Raw genomic sequence first — 23,199 nt, 5'->3', positions numbered from 1 at the left:
GATTGAGAAGTATCCAATGCAAAACATCTATACATTATTCGAGTTTTAAACGCTGTCATAAAGACTGAATGCAAAAGAACCCAATTATATAGAATCGAAATGAATAGAAGTGGTAAAACCCAGTTCCAGGAGATAAATGAAGAACGATATAAACCGGTGGTAATAAAAACATACTCTCACCTGTTGGCTCTCAAACGTCCACGCACTGTCCGGTAAAGATGCATCAAGTACGTTTATCATGTCCTGAAAGTCAGTGGTGCTGCTGGGCTTAACGAGGGTGAAATCACTGAACTCGGACACTGGAGAGAGACACGACCTGAAGGACTGGCTCTGAGACAACATGTCCCCTCCCAGGACCTCCACATACTTAATAGGGCCGTCAGTGTTGAGCTGGAGCTGCAGGTTTCTGTTGGGATTCTTGTATCCGTCAGAGTCAGCCCGTCTGATACAGCAACTCGAGCTGCTCCTACTGTTTCTAACGCACTTCACCACTAAGATTAGAAAAGTCAACAAAGACAAAACGGACACTGAGGCCAGAGAGATGATCAAATAAAAGGTGATTTTACTGTTTCTCTTGCTGGGCTCGGCTGTTTTCTGGCGGAAGTCCGAGATTGGCTCGTGGAGCCCGTCCTCTAACAGTATGTTGACTGTGACTGTGGCGGACTGGACCGGCTCCCCATTGTCCTGTATCTCTATAAGCAGCCTCTGAGAGGAGTCATCCTGCTCTGAAACAGCGCGTTTAGTCTTCACCTCTCCTGTGTAAAGATTCACACTGAACAGAGAGGAGTCTGTAGCCTCCACCAGCCTATAGGAAATCCAGGCGTTATGGCCCGAGTCTGCGTCCACTGCCGATATCTTAGTGGTCAGGTGGCCTGCTTTAGCGGACCGGGGCATCTTCTGATGGGAGACAGAGCCCATGACAGCGGATGGGTAAATAACAGCGGGTGCATTGTCGTTCAGGTCCAGGATAAAAACATGAACCGTGACGTTGCTAATCAGAGACGGAGAGCCGTGGTCCTTTGCCTGGACCTGTATCTGAAACACCTTCAGTTTCTCATAGTCAAACGAGTGCATGCTGTAGATGCTGCCGTTATCTGAGTTTATGTAAATATAGGACGAGATTGACACGTCTTGGACTTTAGAGTCTAATATAGAATAGGAGATCTTGGCGTTTTCTCCGATATCTGGATCGGAAGCGGACACTGAACACATTATTGATCCGGCAGCATTGTTCTCTCTGACGTAAACAGTGTAAGAAGGTTGGGAGAAAACTGGAGGGTTGTCATTAACATCTAAAATATTAACTGTTATTATTTTATTCGAGGTCAAATGTGGGGACCCGGAATCGGTTGCTTCAAGCTCAATACGGTATTCAGGATATTTCTCCCGATCTAAAGATGCACCAGTCACTAGTGCGTAATGATCTGCAAATGAGGGATTTAATTTGAAAGGGTAATCTGAAGACATACGAAGGGAGACCTTGCCATTGTCCCCAGAGTCTAAATCATTTGCACTAATTAGAGCTATCATGGTACCTACTGGGGCATCCTCTCTAATGGGTTTGGGTGAGGAGGTGATGGTTATCTCAGGTGAGTTATCATTAACATCTACAATAGTTACCTGGACACCACCGTGTCCCTCCATAGATGGCGTGCCTTTGTCTCTAGCGCATACATCAAATTTATATGAATGACTTTTTTCGTAATCTAATGCGTCGGATAAAGTAATAGCTCCTGTGTCTTCATTGATTACAAATAGCTTTTGAATGGACTCTGCTGTATGCGATTCGAATGAATACTCGATTTTACTGTTTGGGCCTTCATCCAAGTCGTTGGCTCTAACTGTCAATACTAATGTCCCGGGTACTGCATTTTCACTCAGTTGGATTTCATACAAGTCTTGGTCAAAGCTAGGCGCATTGTCGTTTATATCTATCACCATCACAGTAACATGCGTGGTTCCAGATCTTGCCGGAGTACCTCCATCAACCGCAGTTAGAATTAGGTTGTGCACCGGCTGCTGTTCCCGGTCTACAGTCTTTTCCAGAACAAGCTCGGCAACCTTTGTGCCGTCTTTATTGTTTTTAACGTTCAAAGCAAAGAAGTCATTTTTATTCAGAGAATATGAGCGCAAATAATTTATCCCGACGTCATGGTCCTGCGCTGTTTCCAAACGAAACCGAACACCAAGTAGAGTTGATTCGGGCACTTTTATAGTGTTCTCGCCTGACATGAAAAGTGGAGAGTTGTCATTTATATCCAGTATTTCCACCTCAACTCGATAAAACTGAAGTGGATCCTCAATGATAACCTGTAGTGGTAACAAACAACTCGCGCTTTGTCCGCACAGACTCTCTCTGTCTATCCGTTCATTTACAATGAGCTCACCCTTTCCCAAATCCACAGCGAAATATTGCTTACCAGCCCCGGGGGCTATCCTCAGTTTACGATCAGAGATTTTAGCGATGTCAAAGCCTAAGTCCTTAGCTATATTTCCAACAACAGAGCCCACGTCCAGTTCCTCGGGAATGGTGTATCGAGTCTGCGCCTCTATTGTATTCCACAAGACAAAAAACATCCACAGCACCAGCCATGGCAACATCTTTATCTTGACTATCGTCCACATCTCCACAAATAGCGTGCAATAGATAAAGCACTTGATCCGTCACACATCGTAAGAGAATGCAATGCAATTACCAAATACCCAGTAATTGCTTAAATTAACGGCTAAATCCAATACTTGTACATCGATGTGAGCCCAGCAATGTCTCTCCCAGCTCTGTTCATTGTAGGGGATATGGTGTTCAGGCTGGGGAGGGACTAGATCTCTTTGTACAGTTCGGCACATGATTGGTTTACAGAGCTCCAATAGATTACTATTAGGAGCAGCTCTGAGTTAAAGTGACAGTGGAGCCAAAGATATAGGCTGAGGCAATGTTCCCTCTAAACTGTGAGCAGGGGCCGTAGCCCAGAGACTGCTGCGCAACTCCCCCGGGACAGCCACGCAGAGCGCAGAGGTAATATCATCCCATGGAGAGAAGCACAAGATTGAACTTCCTATTGTTTTCCCTGTTAGTTAACACTATCAACGTTTCCCTTTACTGTGACAATTGTGATTGAGTCAAAGCAATATTAGCCACTTTCAATGCAACACCCTGAAAGAAAATGAACTATGACAGGGATTGTTGAAGGCAGAACACAGGACTATCAACAACGCAGGTCCTACAGGTCCTAGTTTTGTCGCACCTGGACTACTGTTCAGTCGTGTGGTCAGGTGCCACAAAAGGGGACTTAGGAAAATTGAAATTGGCTCAGAACAGGGCAGCACGGCTGGCTCTTGGATGTACACAGAGAGCTAATATTAATAATATGCATGTCAATCTCCTTTGGCTCAAAGTGGAGGAGAGATTGACTTAATCACAAGCTGTATTTATGAGAGGTGTTGACATGTCGAATGCACGAGCTGTGTCCAGTAGTTCAAACAGACAGCTCGGACACCCATGCATACACCACAAGACATGCCACCAGAGGTCTCTTCACAGTCCTCAAGTCCAGAACAGACTGGGAGGTGCACAGTACTACAGAGAGCCATGACTACGTGGAACTCCACATCAAGTAACTGATGCAAGCAGTAAAATTTGATTTAAAAAACAGATAAAAATACACCTTATGGAACAGAGGAGACTGTGAAGCAACACAAACATAGGCACAGACACATGCATACACACACCCATACACAATAACACACACACTATACACACATGCACACATGGATTTTGTACTGTAGATATGTGGTAGTGGTGGAGCAGGGACTTGAGGGCACACAGTGTGTTGTGAAATCTGTGAATGTATTGTAATGTTTTTACAGTTGTATAAACTGCCTTCATTTTGCTGGACCCCAGGAAAAGTAGCTGCTGCCTTGGTAGGTACTAATGGGAATCCATAGTAAATACAAATACAGGACTCAGCCCGTACTCTACACAGGCCGGTGCAGCATAACCAATCAGAGCTGCAGTAGGTCTATATGCAGACAGATCATTGCCATATATGGATCTGTGCCATTTATATTTAACTGGACTGTGTTTACAGCATGAGTGGTCGTGAGTAGATGCACTTGTCTTGAGATCAAAGCAAGAGCTGCATGTGCACATTTTGTTCATATCCTTTGATAGTGAACAAGTTTCAACTGTTCTGCCTTACTATTATTCGACCATGCTGGTCATTTATGAACATTTGAACATCTTGGCCATGTTCATTTTTATGAATATATCCCACTGCATTAGTATTTGGCTAAGCTACATTGTTTAGGCAATGTATGAGTTATCTTAGTGTATTTGAACTATGGATGAATAATACATAGAAAAGAAAACATGAGAAATTATAGCGAAATTTAGTCTACACATAAATTGCATGTAGGCCTACAGCATATTGCTGAAAACCACTGTTCTAAAATAGCAAAACAATGCTATAGCAAATGTCTTCCAGTTCATATACAACATAAATAAGGTATGCCTTTGAGTCAGAATTAATGTGCAGGAAGAATACGTAGGTTTGTTTTCACTTTCAGCACCACCGTAGTGGCCGTCACTAGTTACCACAGCCACAAAAGTAATTAACCGCGCCTATTTCTCTACTTAACATCGTGCTTTAAAATCTAACCACACTGCTAACCTTACGCATAACTTTAAACTTAAATTAAGACCAAACAGATAATTTTTGTTTTCATGAATCTTTACAATAGCGTCTAATCATTTTGACTTTGTAGATGTGGTAACTAGTGAAACCCCAGGGTAGAGGACAGTGACAAACTGAACCAATGAGGTTAGACAGCGAAGCAACAAAAAAAAAGATTCAAAAAATGAAAAGTTCAAATGAATGCTAGAAACCTCACGTGAAAAGTGTCAATGGAAGTAAAATAACTGAAAGAAGAAAATACTAAACGAAACCCCTGATGTTATTCATTTTCTTTTCATTGCAGAGTACAATAAAAGTATTTACGAATCCAAGCAACAATCTAGACAGTAAAAATATGCCAATAAATATCGGTCGTTCCTTTTCACTTTCAGCACCACTGCAATGGACAGCGCGGAAATGAAATATACGGTAAACAGACATATTATGCATTGTAAGGCGAATATATCTATGGAAACAATAGCACGTTTATCTTCAATTACCAATTCAAACAATGTGCTCACCTGTTGGCTCTCGAACGTCCATGCACTGTCAGGTAAAGATGCATCAAGCACGTTTATCATGTCCTGAAAGTCAGTGGTGCTGCTGGGCTTAACGAGGGTGAAATCACTGAACTCGGACACTGGAGAGAGACACGACCTGAAGGACTGGCTCTGAGACAACATGTCCCCTCCCAGGACCTCCACATACTTAATAGGGCCGTCAGTGTTGAGCTGGAGCTGCAGGTTTCTGTTGGGATTCTTGTATCCGTCAGAGTCAGCCCGTCTGATACAGCAACTCGAGCTGCTCCTACTGTTTCTAACGCACTTCACCACTAAGATGAGAAAAGTCAACAAAGACAAAACGGACACTGAGGCCAGAGAGATGATCAAATAAAAGGTGATTTTACTGTTTCTCTTGCTGGGCTCGGCTGTTTTCTGGCGGAAGTCCGAGATGGGCTCGTGGAGCCCGTCCTCTAACAATATGTTGACTGTGACTGTGGCGGACTGGACCGGTTCCCCATTGTCCTGTATCTCTATAAGCAGCCTCTGAGAGGAGTCATCCTGCTCTAAAACAGCGCGTTTAGTCTTCACCTCCCCTGTGTAAAGATTCACACTGAACAGAGACGAGTCTGTGGCCTCCACCAGCCTATAGGAAATCCAGGCGTTATGGCCCGAGTCTGCGTCAACTGCCGATATCTTAGTGGTCAGGTGGCCTGCTTTAGCGGACCGGGGCATCTTCTGATGGGAGACAGAGCCCATGACCACGGAAGGGTAAATAACAGCGGGTGCATTGTCGTTCTGATCCAGGATAAAAACATGAACCATGACGTTGCTGCTCAAAGACGGAGAGCCGTGGTCCTTTGCCTGGACCTGTATCTGAAACACCTTCAGTTTCTCATAGTCAAACGAGTGCATGCTGTAGATGCTGCCGTTATCTGAGTTTATGTAAATATAGGACGAGACAGACACGTCTTGTACTTTAGAGTCTAATATAGAATAGGAGATCTTCGCATTCTCACCTATATCTGGATCGGAAGCGGAAACTGAACACATTATTGATCCAGCAGCATTGTTCTCTCTGACGTAAACAGTGTAAGAAGGTTGGGAGAAAACTGGAGGGTTGTCATTAACATCTAAAATATCCACTGTTATGATTTTAATGGAGGTCAAAACTGGCGACCCTGAGTCCGATGCTTCAAGCTCAATACGGTATTCAGGGTATTTCTCCCGGTCTAATGTTGAATGTGTTACTAGTGCATAATGATCTGCAAATGAGGGATTTAATTTGAAAGGGTAATCTGAAGACATACGAAGGGAAACTTGACCATTTTCTCCCGAGTCCAAATCCTTTGCACTAATTAGTGCTACCATGGTACCTACTGGGGCATCCTCTCTAATGGGTTTGGGTGAGGAGGTGATGGTTATCTCAGGTGAGTTGTCATTAACATCTATAACCGTCACCTGAACATCGCTGTGCCCCTCCATAGATGGCGTGCCTTTGTCTCTCGCACATACATCGAATTTGTAAGAGGGACCAATTTCGTAATCTAACTCGCGTGACAATGTTATTTCTCCTGTCTCTTGGTCGATAGCAAAACGTTTTTGCACGTCATCTGGTGTTTGTGACCCGAATGAATAAACTATCGCACTGTTAGAGCCCTCGTCTAAATCGTCAGCTTTAACAGTCAACACTGACGTTCCAGGATTGGTATTTTCACTAAGATGGATCTCATACAAGTCTTGCTCAAAACTTGGTGCGTTGTCATTGTTATCCAAAACGATAACTGTAAATTTCGCTATTCCCAATCTAGCAGGAGAACCTCCATCAAATGCCGTAAGAATGAGATGGTGGACAGACTGTTTCTCTCTGTCAACAGCATTTTCCAGAACAAGTTCAGGCATCTTTGTTCCGTCTCTGCTATTCTTAACATTCAACTTGAAGAAGTCGTTTTTATTCAAGGTATAAGAGCGCAGCATATTCGCTCCAACATCAGGGTCCTGTGCCGTTTCCAACGGAATTCTTGCCCCTGGTAGAGTTGATTCCGCCACATTAACTGTGTTTTCTTCTGACTTGAAACGTGGAGAATTGTCATTTATATCCAGTATTTCCACCTCAACTCGATAAAACTGAAGTGGATCCTCAATGATAACCTGCAGAGGTAACAAACAACTCGCGCTTTGTCCGCACAGACTCTCTCTGTCTATCCGTTCATTTACAATGAGCTCACCCTTTCCCAAATCCACAGCGAAATATTGCTTACCAGCCCCGGGGGCTATCCTCAGTTTGCGATCAGAGATTTTAGAGATGTCAAATCCCAAGTCCTTAGCTATATTTCCAACAACAGAGCCCACGTCCAGTTCCTCAGGAATGGTGTATCGAGTCTGCGCCTCTATTGTATTCCACAAGAGAAAGAACATCCATAGTGCCAGCCATGGAAAAATCTTAATCTTGACTAGCGTCCACATCTCCACAAATAGCGTGCAATATATAAAGCACTTGACCCGTCACACATCGCAAGAGAATGCAATGCAATTACCAAATACCCAGCAATTTCTTAAATGAACGGCTAAATCCAATACTTGTACATCGATGTGAGCCCAGCTATGTCTCTCCCAGCTCTGTTCATGGAAGGGATATGGTGCTGTGGCAGGGGGAGGGCATAGATCTCTTTGTACAGTTCAGCACATGATTGGTTTACAGAGCTCCAATAGATTACTATTAGGAGCAGCTCTGAATTAAAGTAACAGAGCAGCCAAAGATATAGGCAGAGAGTTAGTGTCATAGGCAGGCATAGAGATAGAGATGATCTGGCTTGATTACTTTGTATTTTAGTGGGGCATACAAATGATAGGATAATAATTTGAACTGAATCTTTTTTTATGTCCTAAAACATGCATTTATCAATGGGATGGATATGTGATTAAACTGGATATGTGGTCAAACTGTGATTAAACTGGAAGAGTAACATTGTAGATGTAGGACAGTTTAGGGTTTCACGAATTGACTGTTACAAGATGCACACGTGGAACCTTTAATTTTCATCCATAAATCTCACTGAATTAGTATTTGGCTATGATATTTTTTAGGCAATGTATGAGTTATATTAGTGTACTTTGGAGAAGCAATACTTTCAGAAGAACACATAAGAAATTCTTGGCTACAGATCATTTGCATGTAGGCCTATATCATATTGCTGAAAAACACTGTTTTAAAATATCACAAAATCCTATATCAACATAAATAAGGTATGCCGTTGAGTCAGAATCAATGTGCAGGAAGAACGGCATACATTTGTTTTCACTTTCAGCAGCACGGTAGTGGTCGTCACTAGTTACCATACCCACAACGTCATAAACCTTGCCCATTTCTACAATTTACCTTCTTAAACCTAACCCTAACCTTTACCACACTGCAAACTTTATGCGTAACCATAACCTTAAATTAAGACCAAAAAGCTTATGTTTGTTTTCATTAATTTTTACAATAGAGCCATTTTGATGTTGTGGCTGTGGTAACTTTTGGATACTGAAGGTAGTGGACAGCACCAAACGGAATCACTGAAGCTTGTTCTCAGAATAGACGTAACATAGTAAACATACATTTGTGACGCTCAAATTGGTATGATAAAGTAAATGACCAAAAGTATATGGACACCTGCTCGTCGAACAACTCATTTTATGGGCATTAATAAGGAGTTGGTACCCCCTTTGCTGATATAACAGCCTCCACTTTTCTGGGAAGGCTTTTCACTACATGTTGGAACTTTGCTGCGGGGACTTGCTTCGTTTCAGCCACAAGAGCATTAGTGAGGTTGGGCACTGATGTTGGGTGATAAAGCCTGGCTCACAGTCAGTATTCCAATTCATCCCAAAGGTGTTCGATGGGGTTGTCAGGGCTCTGTGCAGGTCAGTCAAGTTCTTCCATGCCGATCTCTACATACCATTTCTGTATGGACCTCACTTGGTGCACGGGTTTATTGTCATGCTGAAATAGGAAAAGGCCTTCCCCAAACTGTTGCCAAAAAATTGAAAGCACAGAATCGTCTAGAATGTCATTGCATGCTGTAGCGTTAAGATTTCCCTTTACTGGAACTAAGGGGCCTTGCCCGAACCATGAAAAACATCATCAGACCCTTTGTCCTCTTCCACCCAACTTTACAGTTGGCACAATGTATTGGGGCAGGTAGCGTTCTCCTGGCATCAGCCAAACTCTGCTTCTGTCGGACGGCAAGATGTTGAAGTGTGATTCATCACTCCAGAGAACCAGCAGAAGCTTGACATTGTTCATGGTGATCTTATGCTTGTGTGCAGCTGATCGGCCATGGAAACCAATTTCATGAAGCTCCCGTGGAACAGTTCTTGTCCTGATGTTGCTTGCAGAGGCAGTTTGGAACTCGGTAGTGAGTGTTGCAACCGAGAACAGATGATTTTTATGTGCTATGCGCTTCAGCACTCGGCGGTCCAGTTCTGTGAGCTTGTGTGGCCTACCACTTTGTGGCTGAGCCGTTGTTGCTCCGAGACGTGTTCCACTTCACAATAACAGTACTTACAGTTGCCCGGGGTAGCTATAGCAAGGCAGACATTTCACAGACGGAGTTGTTGGAAAGGTGGCATCCTATGACTGTGCTATGTTGAAAGTTTACTGAGCTCTTCACTAAGGATTTTATACTGCCAATGTTTGTCTATGGAGATTGCATGGTGGTGTGCTCGATTTTATACACCTGTCATCAATGGGTGTGGCAAAAGCAAAAGTAGGGTGGTTGGTCGAGTGGATGGTTGGGTATATAACGCGAACGTCTAGCAACCCAAAGGTTTGCGAGATCAACTCTCATCATGGACAACTTCAGCATTTTAACTAATTACTTTTTACAACTTTTAAACTACTTACTACTTTTTAGCTACTTTGCAACTCCTTAATATATTAGCTAAGCCGCCCCCTTCCCCCTAACACTTTAACCTAACTTCTAAACTAAACCTCGAAAGTTTTTCAAAATTGTAACATTCCATGCGAAATGAGTGATGTACATTCACAAATTAGTACGTACCATAGGAAAGGTAACATACCATACAAAATGGAGTGTCTCGGATTTACATACAGAATAATACGAAATGCTGTGAGACCAGGTTGACCACTGACGTTAGACAGCACAGCACAAAACGATTAAAGACCTGGAAAGTTCAATTAATGCTTGAATTAACGTGAAAGTGTCAATGAAAGCAAAATAACTGAAAAATAACTTAAAGAATTAAGTTCCTAATGAAAATATTTGTATTTTCATTGCAGATTACAGGAAAAGTATTTACGAAACCAAGCGGTATTATGCATTGCAGGACATATAAACATATGCGAACAATACCAAGTTTAATAAGATCCATTTCAATTACCAGTTCAAACAATATGCTCACCTGTTGGCTCTCGAATGTCCATGCACTGTCAGGTAAAGATGCATCAAGCACGTTTATCATGTCCTGAAAGTCAGTGGTGCTGCTGGGCTTAACGAGAGTGAAATCACTGAACTCGGACACTGGAGAGAGACACGACCTGAAGGACTGGCTCTGAGACAACATGTCCCCTCCCAGGACCTCCACATACTTAATAGGGCCGTCAGTGTTGAGTTGGAGCTGCAGGTTTCTGTTGGGATTCTTGTATCCGTCAGAGTCAGCCCGTCTGATACAGCAACTCGAGCTGCTCCTACTGTTCCTAACGCACTTCACCACTAAGATGAGAAAAGTCAACAAAGACAAAACGGACACAGATGCCAGAGAGATGATCAAATAAAAGGTGATTTTACTGTTTCTCTTGCTGGGCTCGGCTGTTTTCTGGCGGAAGTCCGAGATGGGCTCGTGGAGCCCGTCCTCTAACAGTATGTTGACTGTGACTGTGGCGGACTGGACCGGATCCCCATTGTCCTGTATCTCTATAAGCAGCCTCTGAGAGGAGTCATCCTGCTCTGAAACAGCGCGTTTAGTCCTCACCTCCCCTGTGTAAAGATTCACACTGAACAGAGAGGAGTCTGTGGCCTCCACCAGCCTATAGGAAATCCAGGCGTTATGGCCCGAGTCTGCGTCCACTGCCGATATCTTAGTGGTCAGGTGGCCTGCTTTAGCGGACCGGGGCATCTTCTGATGGGAGACAGAGCCCATGACCACCGAAGGGTAAATAACAGCGGGTGCATTGTCGTTCTGGTCCAGGATAAAAACATGAACCGTGACGTTGCTGCTCAAAGACGGAGAGCCGTGGTCCTTTGCCTGGACCTGTATCTGAAACACCTTCAGTTTCTCATAGTCAAACGAGTGCATGCTGTAGATGCTGCCGTTATCTGAGTTTATATAAATATAGGAGGAGACAGACACGTCTTGTACTTTAGAGTCTAATATAGAATAGGAGATCTTCGCATTCTCACCTATATCTGGATCGGAAGCGGAAACTGAACACATTGTTGATCCAGCAGCATTGTTCTCTCTGACGTAAACAGTGTAAGAAGGTTGGGAGAAAACTGGAGGGTTGTCATTAACATCCAAAACTCTTACAATAACCTCTTTCTTTGAAGTGAGGGGAGGAGAACCCGAATCAGAGGCGACAATTTTCAGTTTATATTCAGAAAATAGCTCCCGGTCGAGTTCAGAGTCTGTTAGTATAGCATAATTATCTGCATACGACGGTTTCAATTTAAATGGATGTTCGCCTATTAAACTCAAACTGACCTTCCCATTTTCCACTGAATCAAGATCTTTTGCGCCTATCAAAGCAACAACTGTTCCCAAAGAAGCATCTTCTTTCACTGGGTTAGGTGACGAGGTAAGGACAATTTCAGGTGCATTATCGTTCACGTCTAAAATCTCTACCCGAATTGAGCAGTGGCCCTCCATAGCGGGAATTCCTTTGTCTGTAGCGCGTATATTAAATTCATACATGTGACTCTCTTCATAATCCAGATTGCCCGTCAAAGTGATCTGTCCAGACTCCGAGTCAATAGAAAACATTTCATGTATGAAGTCTGGCGTTTGCTCAGCGAACGTGTATTGCATCGCTCCATTAGCACCCTCATCAGTATCACCGGCTTTGACGATTATGACCACTGTACTTTTGGGTGAATTCTCTAGTAAAGAACATTCATAAAGCGATCTCTCAAAGATTGGAGCATTGTCATTGTTATCTAAAACTTGAACAGTGACCTCCGTAGTACCTGATCGGACCGGATTGCCACCATCTATTGCTGTCAGCACAAGATGATGAACGGCCTGTTTCTCTCTGTCTAGTGCTTTTTGTAAAAGTAACTCTGGTATTTTCGTTCCATCTCTATTGGTCTTAACATTTAATGAAAAAAAGTCATTTTTATTTAATTTGTATGAACTGAGGGAATTGGATCCCACGTCAGGGTCCTTTGCACTGGTAAGTAGAAACCGAGCTCCGGTTGTTGTGGATTCTGCAACATTAAGAACACGTTCAGTAGACAAAAAGATTGGCCCATTATCATTAATATCCTGGACTTCTACCTCAACGCGGTAAAGCTGGAGCGGCTCCTCAATAACAACCTGCAGTGGTAATAGACAACTGGCGCTTTGTCCGCACAAACTCTCTCTGTCGATCCTCTCGTTGACAACCAACTCGCCTCTCCTCAAATCCACACTGAAATATTGCTTACCAGCCTCGGAGGCGATCCTTAGTTTACGCACAAAAATCTCAGACGCTTTCAAACCAAGATCCTCTGCTATATTCCCAACAACAGCTCCTTCTTTCAATTCCTCTGGAATAGTGTAGCGGATCTGAGCCTGTATTGTATTCCATAGCAGAAAGAACAGCCAGAACGCCCGTTTACGCAGAATCTTCATCCCTAAAATCCCCATTTCCAAAGAAGATATAATTTCTGACGCAAATGAAGTTCTTGGATTGCAATACATCGCAATCATAAGCAATTAGATCATGAATATTTCGTTATCTTTGAAGTACAACATGTTGCAATTTTTTTGTTGTTAGTTTCACTGTATCGATGAGCGTAGCTCCGTCTCTCTCATCTCTGTGCAGTATATGGGTTACTGTGCTATGGCTGGGGAAGGGCGTAGATCTCTTTGTACAATGCTGCATGCTATTGGCGCTCAGCGCTCCAATAGATTAACACTAGGATCAGTGCTGCCTTTAAGCAGCAGTACAGACCCAGGCTACGGGCGAGGAAAACAACTACGTAGACGTACTAGCTTCACCATCAAAAAATAAATACGTTTTTCCTAAGACTGATTTTTTTTTTTAATATGAAAATCAAAATACACCGGACATTGAAATCGAAGTAGAATGAAACAATATAATTTATGTTAGACCTGTAGCTACTGTTTCATGAACTAAACATTTCAACGTAATAATGTGTCCTCTGTCTTTTGTGACATGTCCCGTTGATGCATTAAGGTAGTTGTTTCCCCATCAAAGTCGTAAAAAGTGAAGCAATTCATATTTAACAAAACATTGTAAGAACAAGTAAGGGAACAGAACAACAAAAGCACGGTACAAAACAACCAAGATATTCTTGAGGTTTTAAAAAAGTACAATGCTGCTATAGTGACGAACTGAATCACTCAGAGCTCTTGCCCTATTCTAGCAGCGAGTCAGAACTGTAGAGTACATTTCAGAACCTTGGACAGCGCAAAGCCAGATAGTTAAGGCGGGCTATGCATCGTATAGCCTCTGAAATGCAAGACGTTTATCAAAAGACCCACAAAAAATACGTGAACCTATTATCAACATACATAGTTATGAAAACACATACATTTAAAGTATGCAAGATTTATTATAATGTAGTCAGTAACTGGAATACGAATAATAGATGAGAACACTGGACGATTGCATAACACTCATTTGAGCAGGAATTGTGCTCACCTGTTGGCTCTCGAAAGTCCACGCGCTGTCCGGTAATGATGCATCAAGCACGTTTATCATGTCCTGAAAGTCAGTGGTGCTGCTGGGCTTAACGAGGGTGAAATCACTGAACTCGGACACTGGAGAGAGACACGACCTGAAGGACTGGCTCTGAGACAACATGTCCCCTCCCAGGACCTCCACATACTTAATAGGGCCGTCAGTGTTGAGCTGGAGCTGCAGGTTTCTGTTGGGATTCTTGTATCCGTCAGAGTCAGCCCGTCTGATACAGCAACTCGAGCTGCTCCTACTGTTCCTAACGCATTTCACCACTAAGATGAGAAAAGTAAACAAAGACAAAACGGACACTGAGGCCAGAGAGATGATCAAATAAAAGGTGATTTTACTGTTTCTCTTGCTGGGCTCGGCTGTTTTCTGGCGGAAGTCCGAGATGGGCTCGTGGAGCCCGTCCTCTAACAATATGTTGACTGTGACTGTGGCGGACTGGACCGGTTCCCCATTGTCCTGTATCTCTATAAGCAGCCTCTGAGAGGAGTCATCCTGCTCTGAAACAGCGCGTTTAGTCCTCACCTCCCCTGTGTAAAGATTCACAATGAACAGAGAGGAGTCTGTGGCCTCCACCAGCCTATAGGAAATCCAGGCGTTATGGCCCGAGTCTGGGTCCACTGCCGATATCTTGGTGGCGAGGTGGCCTGCTTTAGCGGACCGGGACATCTTCTGATGGGAGACAAAGCCCATGACAGCGGATGGGTAAATAACAGCGGGTGCATTGTCGTTCTGGTCCAGGATAAAAACATGAACCGTGACGTTGCTAATCAGAGACGGAGAGCCGTGGTCCTTTGCCTGGACCTGTATCTGAAACACCTTCAGTTTCTCATAGTCAAACGAGTGCATGCTGTAGATGCTGCCGTTATTTGAGTTTATGTAAATATAGGAGGAGACAGACACGTCTTGCACTTTAGAGTCTAATATAGAATAGGAGATCTTGGCGTTTTCTCCGATATCTGGATCTGAAGCGGATACTGAACCTATTATTGATCCAGCAGCATTGTTCTCTCTGACGTAAACAGTGTAAGAAGGTTGGGAGAAAACTGGAGGGTTGTCATTGACATCCAAAATACGAACATTAATTGTTTTTCTGGAGTTGAGAGATGGTGTTCCGGAGTCAGAAGCTTTAATTTCGACAGTGTAGTCTGGATTTTTTTCTCTATCCAAACTGGTGTCCGTAACCAAAGCGTAGTTGTTAGATATGGATGGTTTTAATTTAAATGGTAAGCCAGGCGCTATATTCAAGTTGACTTTGCCATTATCTCCAGAGTCTACGTCCTTGGCACTTATCAAAGCTATAACTGTTCCAACTGGCGCGTCTTCACTAACAGGACTAGGCTGAGACTTTAAAATGATCTCTGGGGAATTGTCATTCAAATCCATAATTTCAACATTAATAGTACACAGGCCTTGCATTGGTGGAATGCCTTTGTCTGTGGCAAGAACATCCATTTTAAACGAATTTCTCGCTTCATAATCTATCTCTCCCTTAACCTTTATTTCGCCAGTTTGGGGATTAACAGTTAAAAGGTTCTGTAGGGACTCTGAGGTGTGTGGTCCAAATGAGTACACGATCTCACGATTGACTCCATCATCACGGTCGACTGCTTTTACAGTGACAACGACCGTTCCTGGACGTGTATTTTCAACCACTTGGATATCATATCCACTTTCCTCAAAGATGGGTGCATTGTCGTTTATGTCTTGTACCCGAATAATAATTTCTGCTGTGCCTGATCTAGCAGGATTCCCACCATCCACGGCTGTTAGAAGCAGGCTGTGTACGGACTGTTTTTCTCTGTCCAATATCTTTTCTAAAATCAATTCGGATACTTTTGACCCATCTTTATTTGTTTTAATATCTAGCACAAAATGTTCATTTTTACTAAGTGTATACGTGCGTAAAGAATTGGAGCCAACATCGGGGTCTTGTGCTGATTCTAAACGAAATCTTGCGCCTGGTAGTGTGTGCTCCGCAATATTTAAAACATTTCTATTGCTTTGAAAAACAGGTAAATTGTCATTTATGTCCTGAATTTCGATCTCAACACGATACAGCTGTAGTGGGTTTTCTATAATAGCCTCTAAAGGCAACAGACAATTGGCATTTCCTCCACAAAGACTTTCTCTGTCTATCCTCTCATTAACAATAAGCTCGCCTTTTCCCAAATCCACACTGAAATACTGCTTACCACCCTCGGAAGCTATTCTAAGTTTACGATTGGAAATCTCAGATAAATTCAAACCCAGATCTTTAGCTATATTCCCAACAACGGATCCCACGTTGAGCTCCTCGGGGATGGTGTAGCGCGTCTGCGCTTCTATTGTATACCCCATGAGGAAGAAAAGCAGAATCCATAGGAAAACCTTTATCTTCATTAGAATCCTCATTTCCATGAATGACGATCCCTTGGACTTCGTAAAGGTCTTGGTTTGTAATACATTGCAATGTAATCCCAGTTAGTAAGATATATTATTCATACAGAACTGAACACCGTTTTAAATATTAGTTATCTCTCAATATGAGCGCGGCTCTGTCTCTCCCAGCTCTATGCATTGTAGAATGGTAGACTCCAGTAGCCATACCTAAAAAAAACAAAAGCAGGGTTCTTGACGAGGCTGGGCTTATAGTGCTGAGGCTGGGGGAGGGACTAGATCTCTTTGTACAGTTCAGCACATGATTGGTTCACAGAAATCCAATGGGTTATCATGGCGAGTATCTCAACACAGGCAGTTAAAGACACAGTGCTGTTATGAGCAGTAGTGATGTAGTGATGTGTCCATTCACTCCTCAATATTGTTGTAGGTTACTGCATTGGCCTTTATGGTTTACCTTCATGTACAATAAACCAACAAATAAATAGCCTACATAAACGCTTGCCAAAGTGTAGACGAAAGCCATTTCATGAATTAATATATGAATAGCCTGTATAGTGCATTCAAGAAAGTATTCAGACCCCTTGACTTTGTCCACATTTTGTTACTTTACAGCCATATTCTAAAATGGATTTCATTGCTTTCCCCCTCATGCTTTCCCCCTCAATACCCCATGATGAAAAAAGCAAAAACAATTTCAGACATCTTTGAAAATGTATAAAAATAAATATAGAAACATATTACATTTAAATAAGTATTCAGACCCTTTACTCTGTAATTTGTTGAAGCACTTTTGGCAGTGATTACAACCTTGAGTCTTCTTGGGTATGATGCTACAACCTTGGCACACCTTTATTTGGGTAATTTCTCCCGTTATTCTCTGCAGATCCTCTCAACCTCTATCAGGTTGGATGGGGAGCATTGCTGCACAGCTATTTCAGGTCTCTCCAGAGATGTTCAATCTGGTTCAAGTCCAGACTTTGGCTGGGTCACTAAAGGTCATTCAGAGACTTGTCCAGAAGCCACTCCTGTGTTATCTTGGCTGTGTAATTAGGTTTGTTGTCCTGTTGGAAGGTGAACCTTCACCCCAGTCTGAGGTCCTGAGTGCTCTGGAGCAGGTTTTCATCAAGGATGTCTTTGTAGTTTGCTCTGTTCATCTTTCTCTCAATCCTGACGAGTCTCCTAGTCCCTGCCGATGAAAAAAATCCCCAAGGCATGATGCTGCCTCCACCATGATTTACCGTAGGGATGTTGCCAGTTTTCCTCCTGATGTGACGCTTGGCATTCAGGCCAAAGAGTTCAATCTTGGTTTCATCAGGCCAGAGAATCTTGTTTCTCATGGTCTGAAAGTCCTTTAGGTGCCTTTTGGCAAACTCCAAGTGGGTTGTCATGTACCTTTTACTGAGAAGTGGCTTCCATCTGGCCACTCTACCATAAAGACCTGATTGGTGGAGTTCTGCAGAGATGGTTGTCCTTCTGAAAACATTCTCCCATCTCCACAGAGGAACTCTGGAGCTCAGTCCTCCCTGATTAAGGCCCTTCTCCCCCGATTGCTCAGTTTAGCCGGGAAGCCAGCTCATTATTTCCTCCCTGCAGCAAAGCACCCCCACAACACGATGCTGCCATCCACGTGCTTCACAGTTGTGATGGTGTTCTTTGGTTTACAAGCCTCCCCCTTTTTCCTCCAAACATAACGATGGTCATTATGGCCAAACAGTTCTATTTTTGTTTCATCAGACCAGAGGACATTTCTCCAAAAAGTACGATCTTTGTCCCCATGTGCAGTTGCAAACCGTAGTCTTGTTTTTTTTATGGCGGATTAGGAGGAGTGGCTTCTTCCTTGCTGAGCGGCCTTTCAGGTTATGTCAATATAGTTCTCATTTTACTGTGGATATAGATACTTTTGTACCTGTTTCCTCCAGCATCTTCACAAGATCTTTTGCTGTTGTTCTGGGATTCATTTGCACTTTTCGCACCAAAGTACGCATCTCCAGAACGCATCTCCTTCCTGAGCAGAATGATGGCTGCGTGGTCCCATGGTGTTTATACTTGCGTACTATTGTTTGTACAGATGAATGTGGTACCTTCAGGTGTTGGAAATTGCTCCCTTCATCCTTATGAACCAGACTTGTGGACGTCTACAATTTTTGTCTGAGGTCTTGGCGGATTTCTTTTGATTTTCCCATGATGTCAAGCAAAGAGGCACTGAGTTTGAAAGGTAGGCATTGAAATACATCCACAGGTACACCCCCAATTGACTCAAATTATGCCAATTAGCCCATCAAAAGCTTCTAAAGCCATGACATAATTTTCTGGAATTTTCCAAGCTGTTTAAGAGGCACAGTTAACTTAGTGTATGTAAACTTCTGACCCACTGGAATTGTGATACAGTGAATTATATGTGAAATAATCTGTCTGTAAACAATTGTTGGAAAAATGACTTGTGTCATGCACAAAGTAGATGTCCTAACCGACTTGTAAAAAACTATAGTTTGTTAACAAAAAATTTGTGGAGTGGTTGAAAACGAGTTTTAATGACCTAAGTATGTAATCTTCCGACTTCAACTGTAATTAGGCACATCTGCTGCACCGACTTCAGACGAGTCCCAATGCGCATTTGGGTCTCACCTTTCCATAGAGGGGTCACAATCGTATGTAGGACAACCCGTTCGGACGCTACAGATTATTTTATGTGAAGCCCGATTTTCAGGATGTCTAATGGTCTGACTAACACCGCTCTCACAGCAAATGCGAAAGTGCAACATCAGCGGATGCGTTACATTGAAAAAATACCGATAAAGTATCTATAGCTGAAAACTCTCATAAAAAGAGAAAAAGAAAAACACCCACATTTTATAGCATCGAATGAATATAAGTGGTAAAATCCAGTTACAGTAATAAATTAACAACAATTAAATCCGGTGGTAATAAAACATACTCTCACCTGTTGGCTCTCAAACGTCCACGCGCTGTCCGGTAAAGATGCATCAAGTACGTTTATCATGTCCTTAAAGTCAGTGGTGCTGCTGGGCTTAACGAGAGTGAAATCACTGAACTCGGACACTGGAGAGAGACACGACCTGAAGGACTGGCTCTGAGACAACATGTCCCCTCCCAGGACCTCCACATACTTAATAGGGCCGTCAGTGTTGAGCTGGAGCTGCAGGTTTCTGTTGGGATTCTTGTATCCGTCAGAGTCAGCCCGTCTGATACAGCAACTCGAGCTGCTCCTACTGTTTCTAACGCATTTCACCATTAAGATGAGAAAAGTCAACAAAGACAAAACGGACACTGAGGCCAGAGAGATGATCAAATAAAAGGTGATTTTACTGTTTCTCTTGCTGGGCTCGGCTGTTTTCTGGCGGAAGTCCAAGATGGGCTCGTGGAGCCCGTCCTCTAACAGTATGTTGACTGTGACTGTGGCGGACTGGACCGGTTCCCCATTGTCTTGTAACTCTATAAGCAGCCTCTGAGAGGAGTCATCCTGCTCTGAAACAGCGCGTTTAGTCCTCACCTCCCCCGTGTGAAGATTCACACTGAACAGAGAGGAGTCTGTGGCCTCCACCAGCCTATAGGAAATCCAGGCGTTATGACCTGAGTCTGCGTCCACTGCCGATATCTTGGTGGCGAGGTGGCCTGCTTTAGCGGACCGGGGCATCTTCTGATGGGAGACAGAGCCCATGACAGCGGATGGGTAAATAACAGCGGGTGCATTGTCGTTCTGGTCCAGGATAAAAACATGAACCGTGACGTTGCTGCTCAAAGACGGAGAGCCGTGGTCGTTTGCCTGGACCTGTATCTGAAACACCTTCAGTTTCTCATAGTCAAACGAGTGCATGCTGTAGATGCTGCCGTTATCTGAGTTTATGTAAATATAGGAGGAGACAGACACGTCTTGTACTTTAGAGTCTAATATAGAATAGGAGATCTTCGCATTCTCACCCATGTCTGTATCAGAGGCGGACACTGAGCTCAGTAAAGATCCCGGGATGCCATTTTCTTTAACATACACAGTATAGAACGGCTGGGAAAACACTGGCGAGTTGTCATTGACATCTAAAACACGAACCGTGATTGTTTTTCTAGAGGAAAGAGACGGTTTCCCGTGGTCAGAAGCTATAATTTCGACAGTATACTCCGTTTTTTTCTCCCGATCGAAACTGGAATCAGTAACTAAAGCGTAGTTATTAGAAATGGATGGTTTTAATGAAAAAGGTAAGCCTAACGCCATATTCAGACTTACCTCACCATTATCTCCAGAGTCTATGTCCTTGGCACTAATCAAAGCAACAACCGTTCCAATAGGCGTGTCTTCCCTCACCGGGCTAGGCTGCGATTTTAAAATGAGAGCTGGGGAATTGTCATTTAAATCAATAACTTCTACATTAATACTACATACGCCCTGCATTGGTGGGGTGCCCTTGTCTGTTGCGAGAACATCAAATTTAAACGAATTTCCCTTTTCATAATCTATATTTCCCTGAACTATTATTTCACCGGTTTGCGGATCTACAGTTATAAGGTCCTGTAGTGACTCTGATGTGTGTGGTCCAAATGAGTAAACGATCTCACTGTTGGACCCATCATCAAGATCGACTGCTTTAACAGTGACGACGACCGTTCCTGGTAATGTGTTTTCAACCACTTGAATGTCATATGTACTTTCTTCAAACACAGGTGCATTGTCGTTATTGTCTAGAACTCGAATAGTAATTTCTGCTGTGCCCGATCTAGCAGGATTTCCACCATCTACGGCCGTCAAAAGCAGGCTCTGTACGGACTGTTTTTCTCTGTCCAATACTTTTTCTAAAACCAATTCTGGGACTTTTGACCCATCCTTCTTTGTTTTTATGTCTAACACAAAATGTTCATTTTTACTTAGTGTATATGAGCGTAATGAATTGGAGCCAACGTCGGGGTCTTGTGCTGATTCCAAACGAAATCTAACACCTGGAATTCTAGACTCCGCAATATTTAAAACATTTTGATTGTTTTGGAATACTGGGGAATTGTCATTTATATCCTGTATTTCGATTTCAACACGATACAGCTGTAGTGGGTTTTCAATTAAAGCCTCCAAAGGTAACAGACAATTGGGATTTCGTCCACACAGATTCTCCCTGTCTATTCTCTCACTAACAATGAGGTCACCTCTTCCCAAATCCACACTGAAATACTGCTTATCGCCCTCCGAGGCTATCCTCAGTTTACGATCGGAAATCTCAGACACTTTCAAACCCAGATCCATTGCTATATTCCCAATAACGGATCCCACACTCAGCTCCTCCGGGATGGTGTAGCGCGTCTGCGCTTCTATTGTATTCCACAGAAGGGAGGAAAGCAGAAGCCCCCGCCATAGAAATACCATCTTCATTTGAATCCGCATTTCCATGAATGATGATCCCTTGGACTTTGTAAAGGTCTTGGTTTGTAATACATTTCAAGATAATCCTGCAAAGTAAAACCTATTATTCCTATAGAATTAAACACAGTTTTATATATCGGTCCTATCTCTCAAAATGAGCGCAGCTCTGTCTCTCTCAGCTCTGTGCATTGTAAGGATTATGGTAGTCTCGGGGAGCCATACCTAAAAAAAAAAGCCTGGTTCTCGACGAGGCTGGGGTTATGGTGCTGAGGCTGGGGGAGGGACTCGATCTCTTTGTACAGTTCAACACATGATTGGCTCACAGAACTCCAATGAATTATCATGGCGAGTATCTCAGCACTGGCAGTTAAAGAAACAGTGCTGTTATGAGCAGTAGTGATGTAGTGATGTGTCCATTCACTCCTCAAAATTGGTGTATGTTACTGCATTGGCATTTATGGTTTACCTTCATGTACAATAAACAAACCAATTAATATATAAAGGCCAAAGTGTAGAAGAATGTCATTTCATGACTCCATATCATGAAAAATGAATAGCCTACACACCAAAAGTATATAGAATTGAAATGAGTAGAAGTGGTAAAACCAAGTGCCAGGAGATACAGTCATAAATGAACAACGATATAATCCGGTGATTTAAAAAAACACAGTATAAAGTAACTGCGCTCACCTGTTGGCTCTCGAACGTCCATGCGCTGTCCGGTAAAGACGCATCAAGCACGTTTATCATGTCCTTAAAGTCTGTGGTGCTGCTGGGCTTAACGAGGGTGAAATCACTGAACTCGGACACTGGAGAGAGACACGACCTGAAGGACTGGCTCTGAGACAACATGTCCCCTCCCAGGACCTCCACATACTTAATAGGGCCGTCAGTGTTGAGCTGGAGCTGCAGGTTTCTGTTGGGATTCTTGTATCCGTCAGAGTCAGCCCGTCTGATACAGCAACTCGAGCTGCTCCTGCTGTTTCTAACGCACTTCACCACTAAGATGAGAAAAGTCAACAAAGACAAAACGGACACTGAGGCCAGAGAGATGATCAAATAAAAGGTGATTTTACTGTTTCTCTTGCTGGGCTCGGCTGTTTTCTGGCGGAAGTCCGAGATGTGCTCGTGGAGCCCTTCCTCTAACAATATGTTGACTGTGATTGTGGCGGACTGGACCGGTTCCCCATTGTCCTGTATCTCTATAAGCAGCCTCTGAGAGGAGTCATCCTGCTCTGAAACAGCGCGTTTAGTCTTCACCTCCCCTGTGTAAAGATTCACACTGAACAGAGAGGAGTCTGTGGCCTCCACCAGCCTATAGGAAATCCAGGCATTATGGCCCGAGTCTGCGTCCACTGCCGATATCTT

The 23,199-nt window shown here is 43.3% G+C and overlaps 2 protein-coding genes across 50 annotated transcripts in view; both read right to left on the bottom strand.

Annotated features, from left to right (window-relative positions):
* LOC118381495 (protocadherin gamma-C5-like) overlaps positions 1–23,199 on the bottom strand; it is a 121,079-nt gene that overhangs the window by 14,951 nt on the left and 82,929 nt on the right. For 3 of the 49 annotated variants that reach the window (XM_052457267.1, XM_052457290.1, XM_052457303.1), the window contains exon 1: positions 19,411–22,043. The exons of 39 other annotated variants lie outside the window; for them this stretch is intronic. In XM_052457267.1, the coding sequence (XP_052313227.1) occupies positions 19,411–21,858 (2,448 nt within the window). In that variant the 5' untranslated portion in view covers positions 21,859–22,043. Of the gene's footprint in view, positions 1–180; positions 2,788–5,194; positions 7,792–14,042; positions 16,668–19,410; positions 22,044–23,199 lie in introns of those variants that run through there. 7 more of the 49 variants (XM_052457269.1, XM_052457291.1, XM_052457304.1 and 4 more) reach the window with 5 other exon arrangements.
* On the bottom strand, positions 9,081–13,263 carry LOC118389700 (protocadherin gamma-C5-like). The gene is made up of 2 exons (XM_052457482.1): positions 10,580–13,263; positions 9,081–9,158 (listed from the first exon to the last, which is right to left on the bottom strand). The coding sequence occupies exons 1-2, from the start codon at positions 13,082–13,084 to the stop codon at positions 9,081–9,083; spliced, it is 2,583 nt and encodes an 860-aa protein (XP_052313442.1). The 5' UTR covers positions 13,085–13,263.

This window comes from Oncorhynchus keta, chromosome 11 (genome assembly GCF_023373465.1).
Source record: "Oncorhynchus keta strain PuntledgeMale-10-30-2019 chromosome 11, Oket_V2, whole genome shotgun sequence".
Taxonomy (NCBI): domain Eukaryota; kingdom Metazoa; phylum Chordata; class Actinopteri; order Salmoniformes; family Salmonidae; genus Oncorhynchus; species Oncorhynchus keta.
This window is presented reverse-complemented; position numbering and strand designations above follow the sequence as displayed.

What these genes read in the sequence shown, in the direction of transcription:
- LOC118389700 (XM_052457482.1), bottom strand. Translation starts at nt 13,084, where the DNA reads ATGATTGCGATGTATTGCAATCCAAGAACTTCATTTGCGTCAGAAATT. An exon ending in GGACATTCGAGAGCCAACAG is followed by an intron (nt 9,159 to 10,579) that starts GTGAGCATATTG and finishes TTCCTATTTCAG; the next exon opens with CATGACAATAAACCCGTGCA.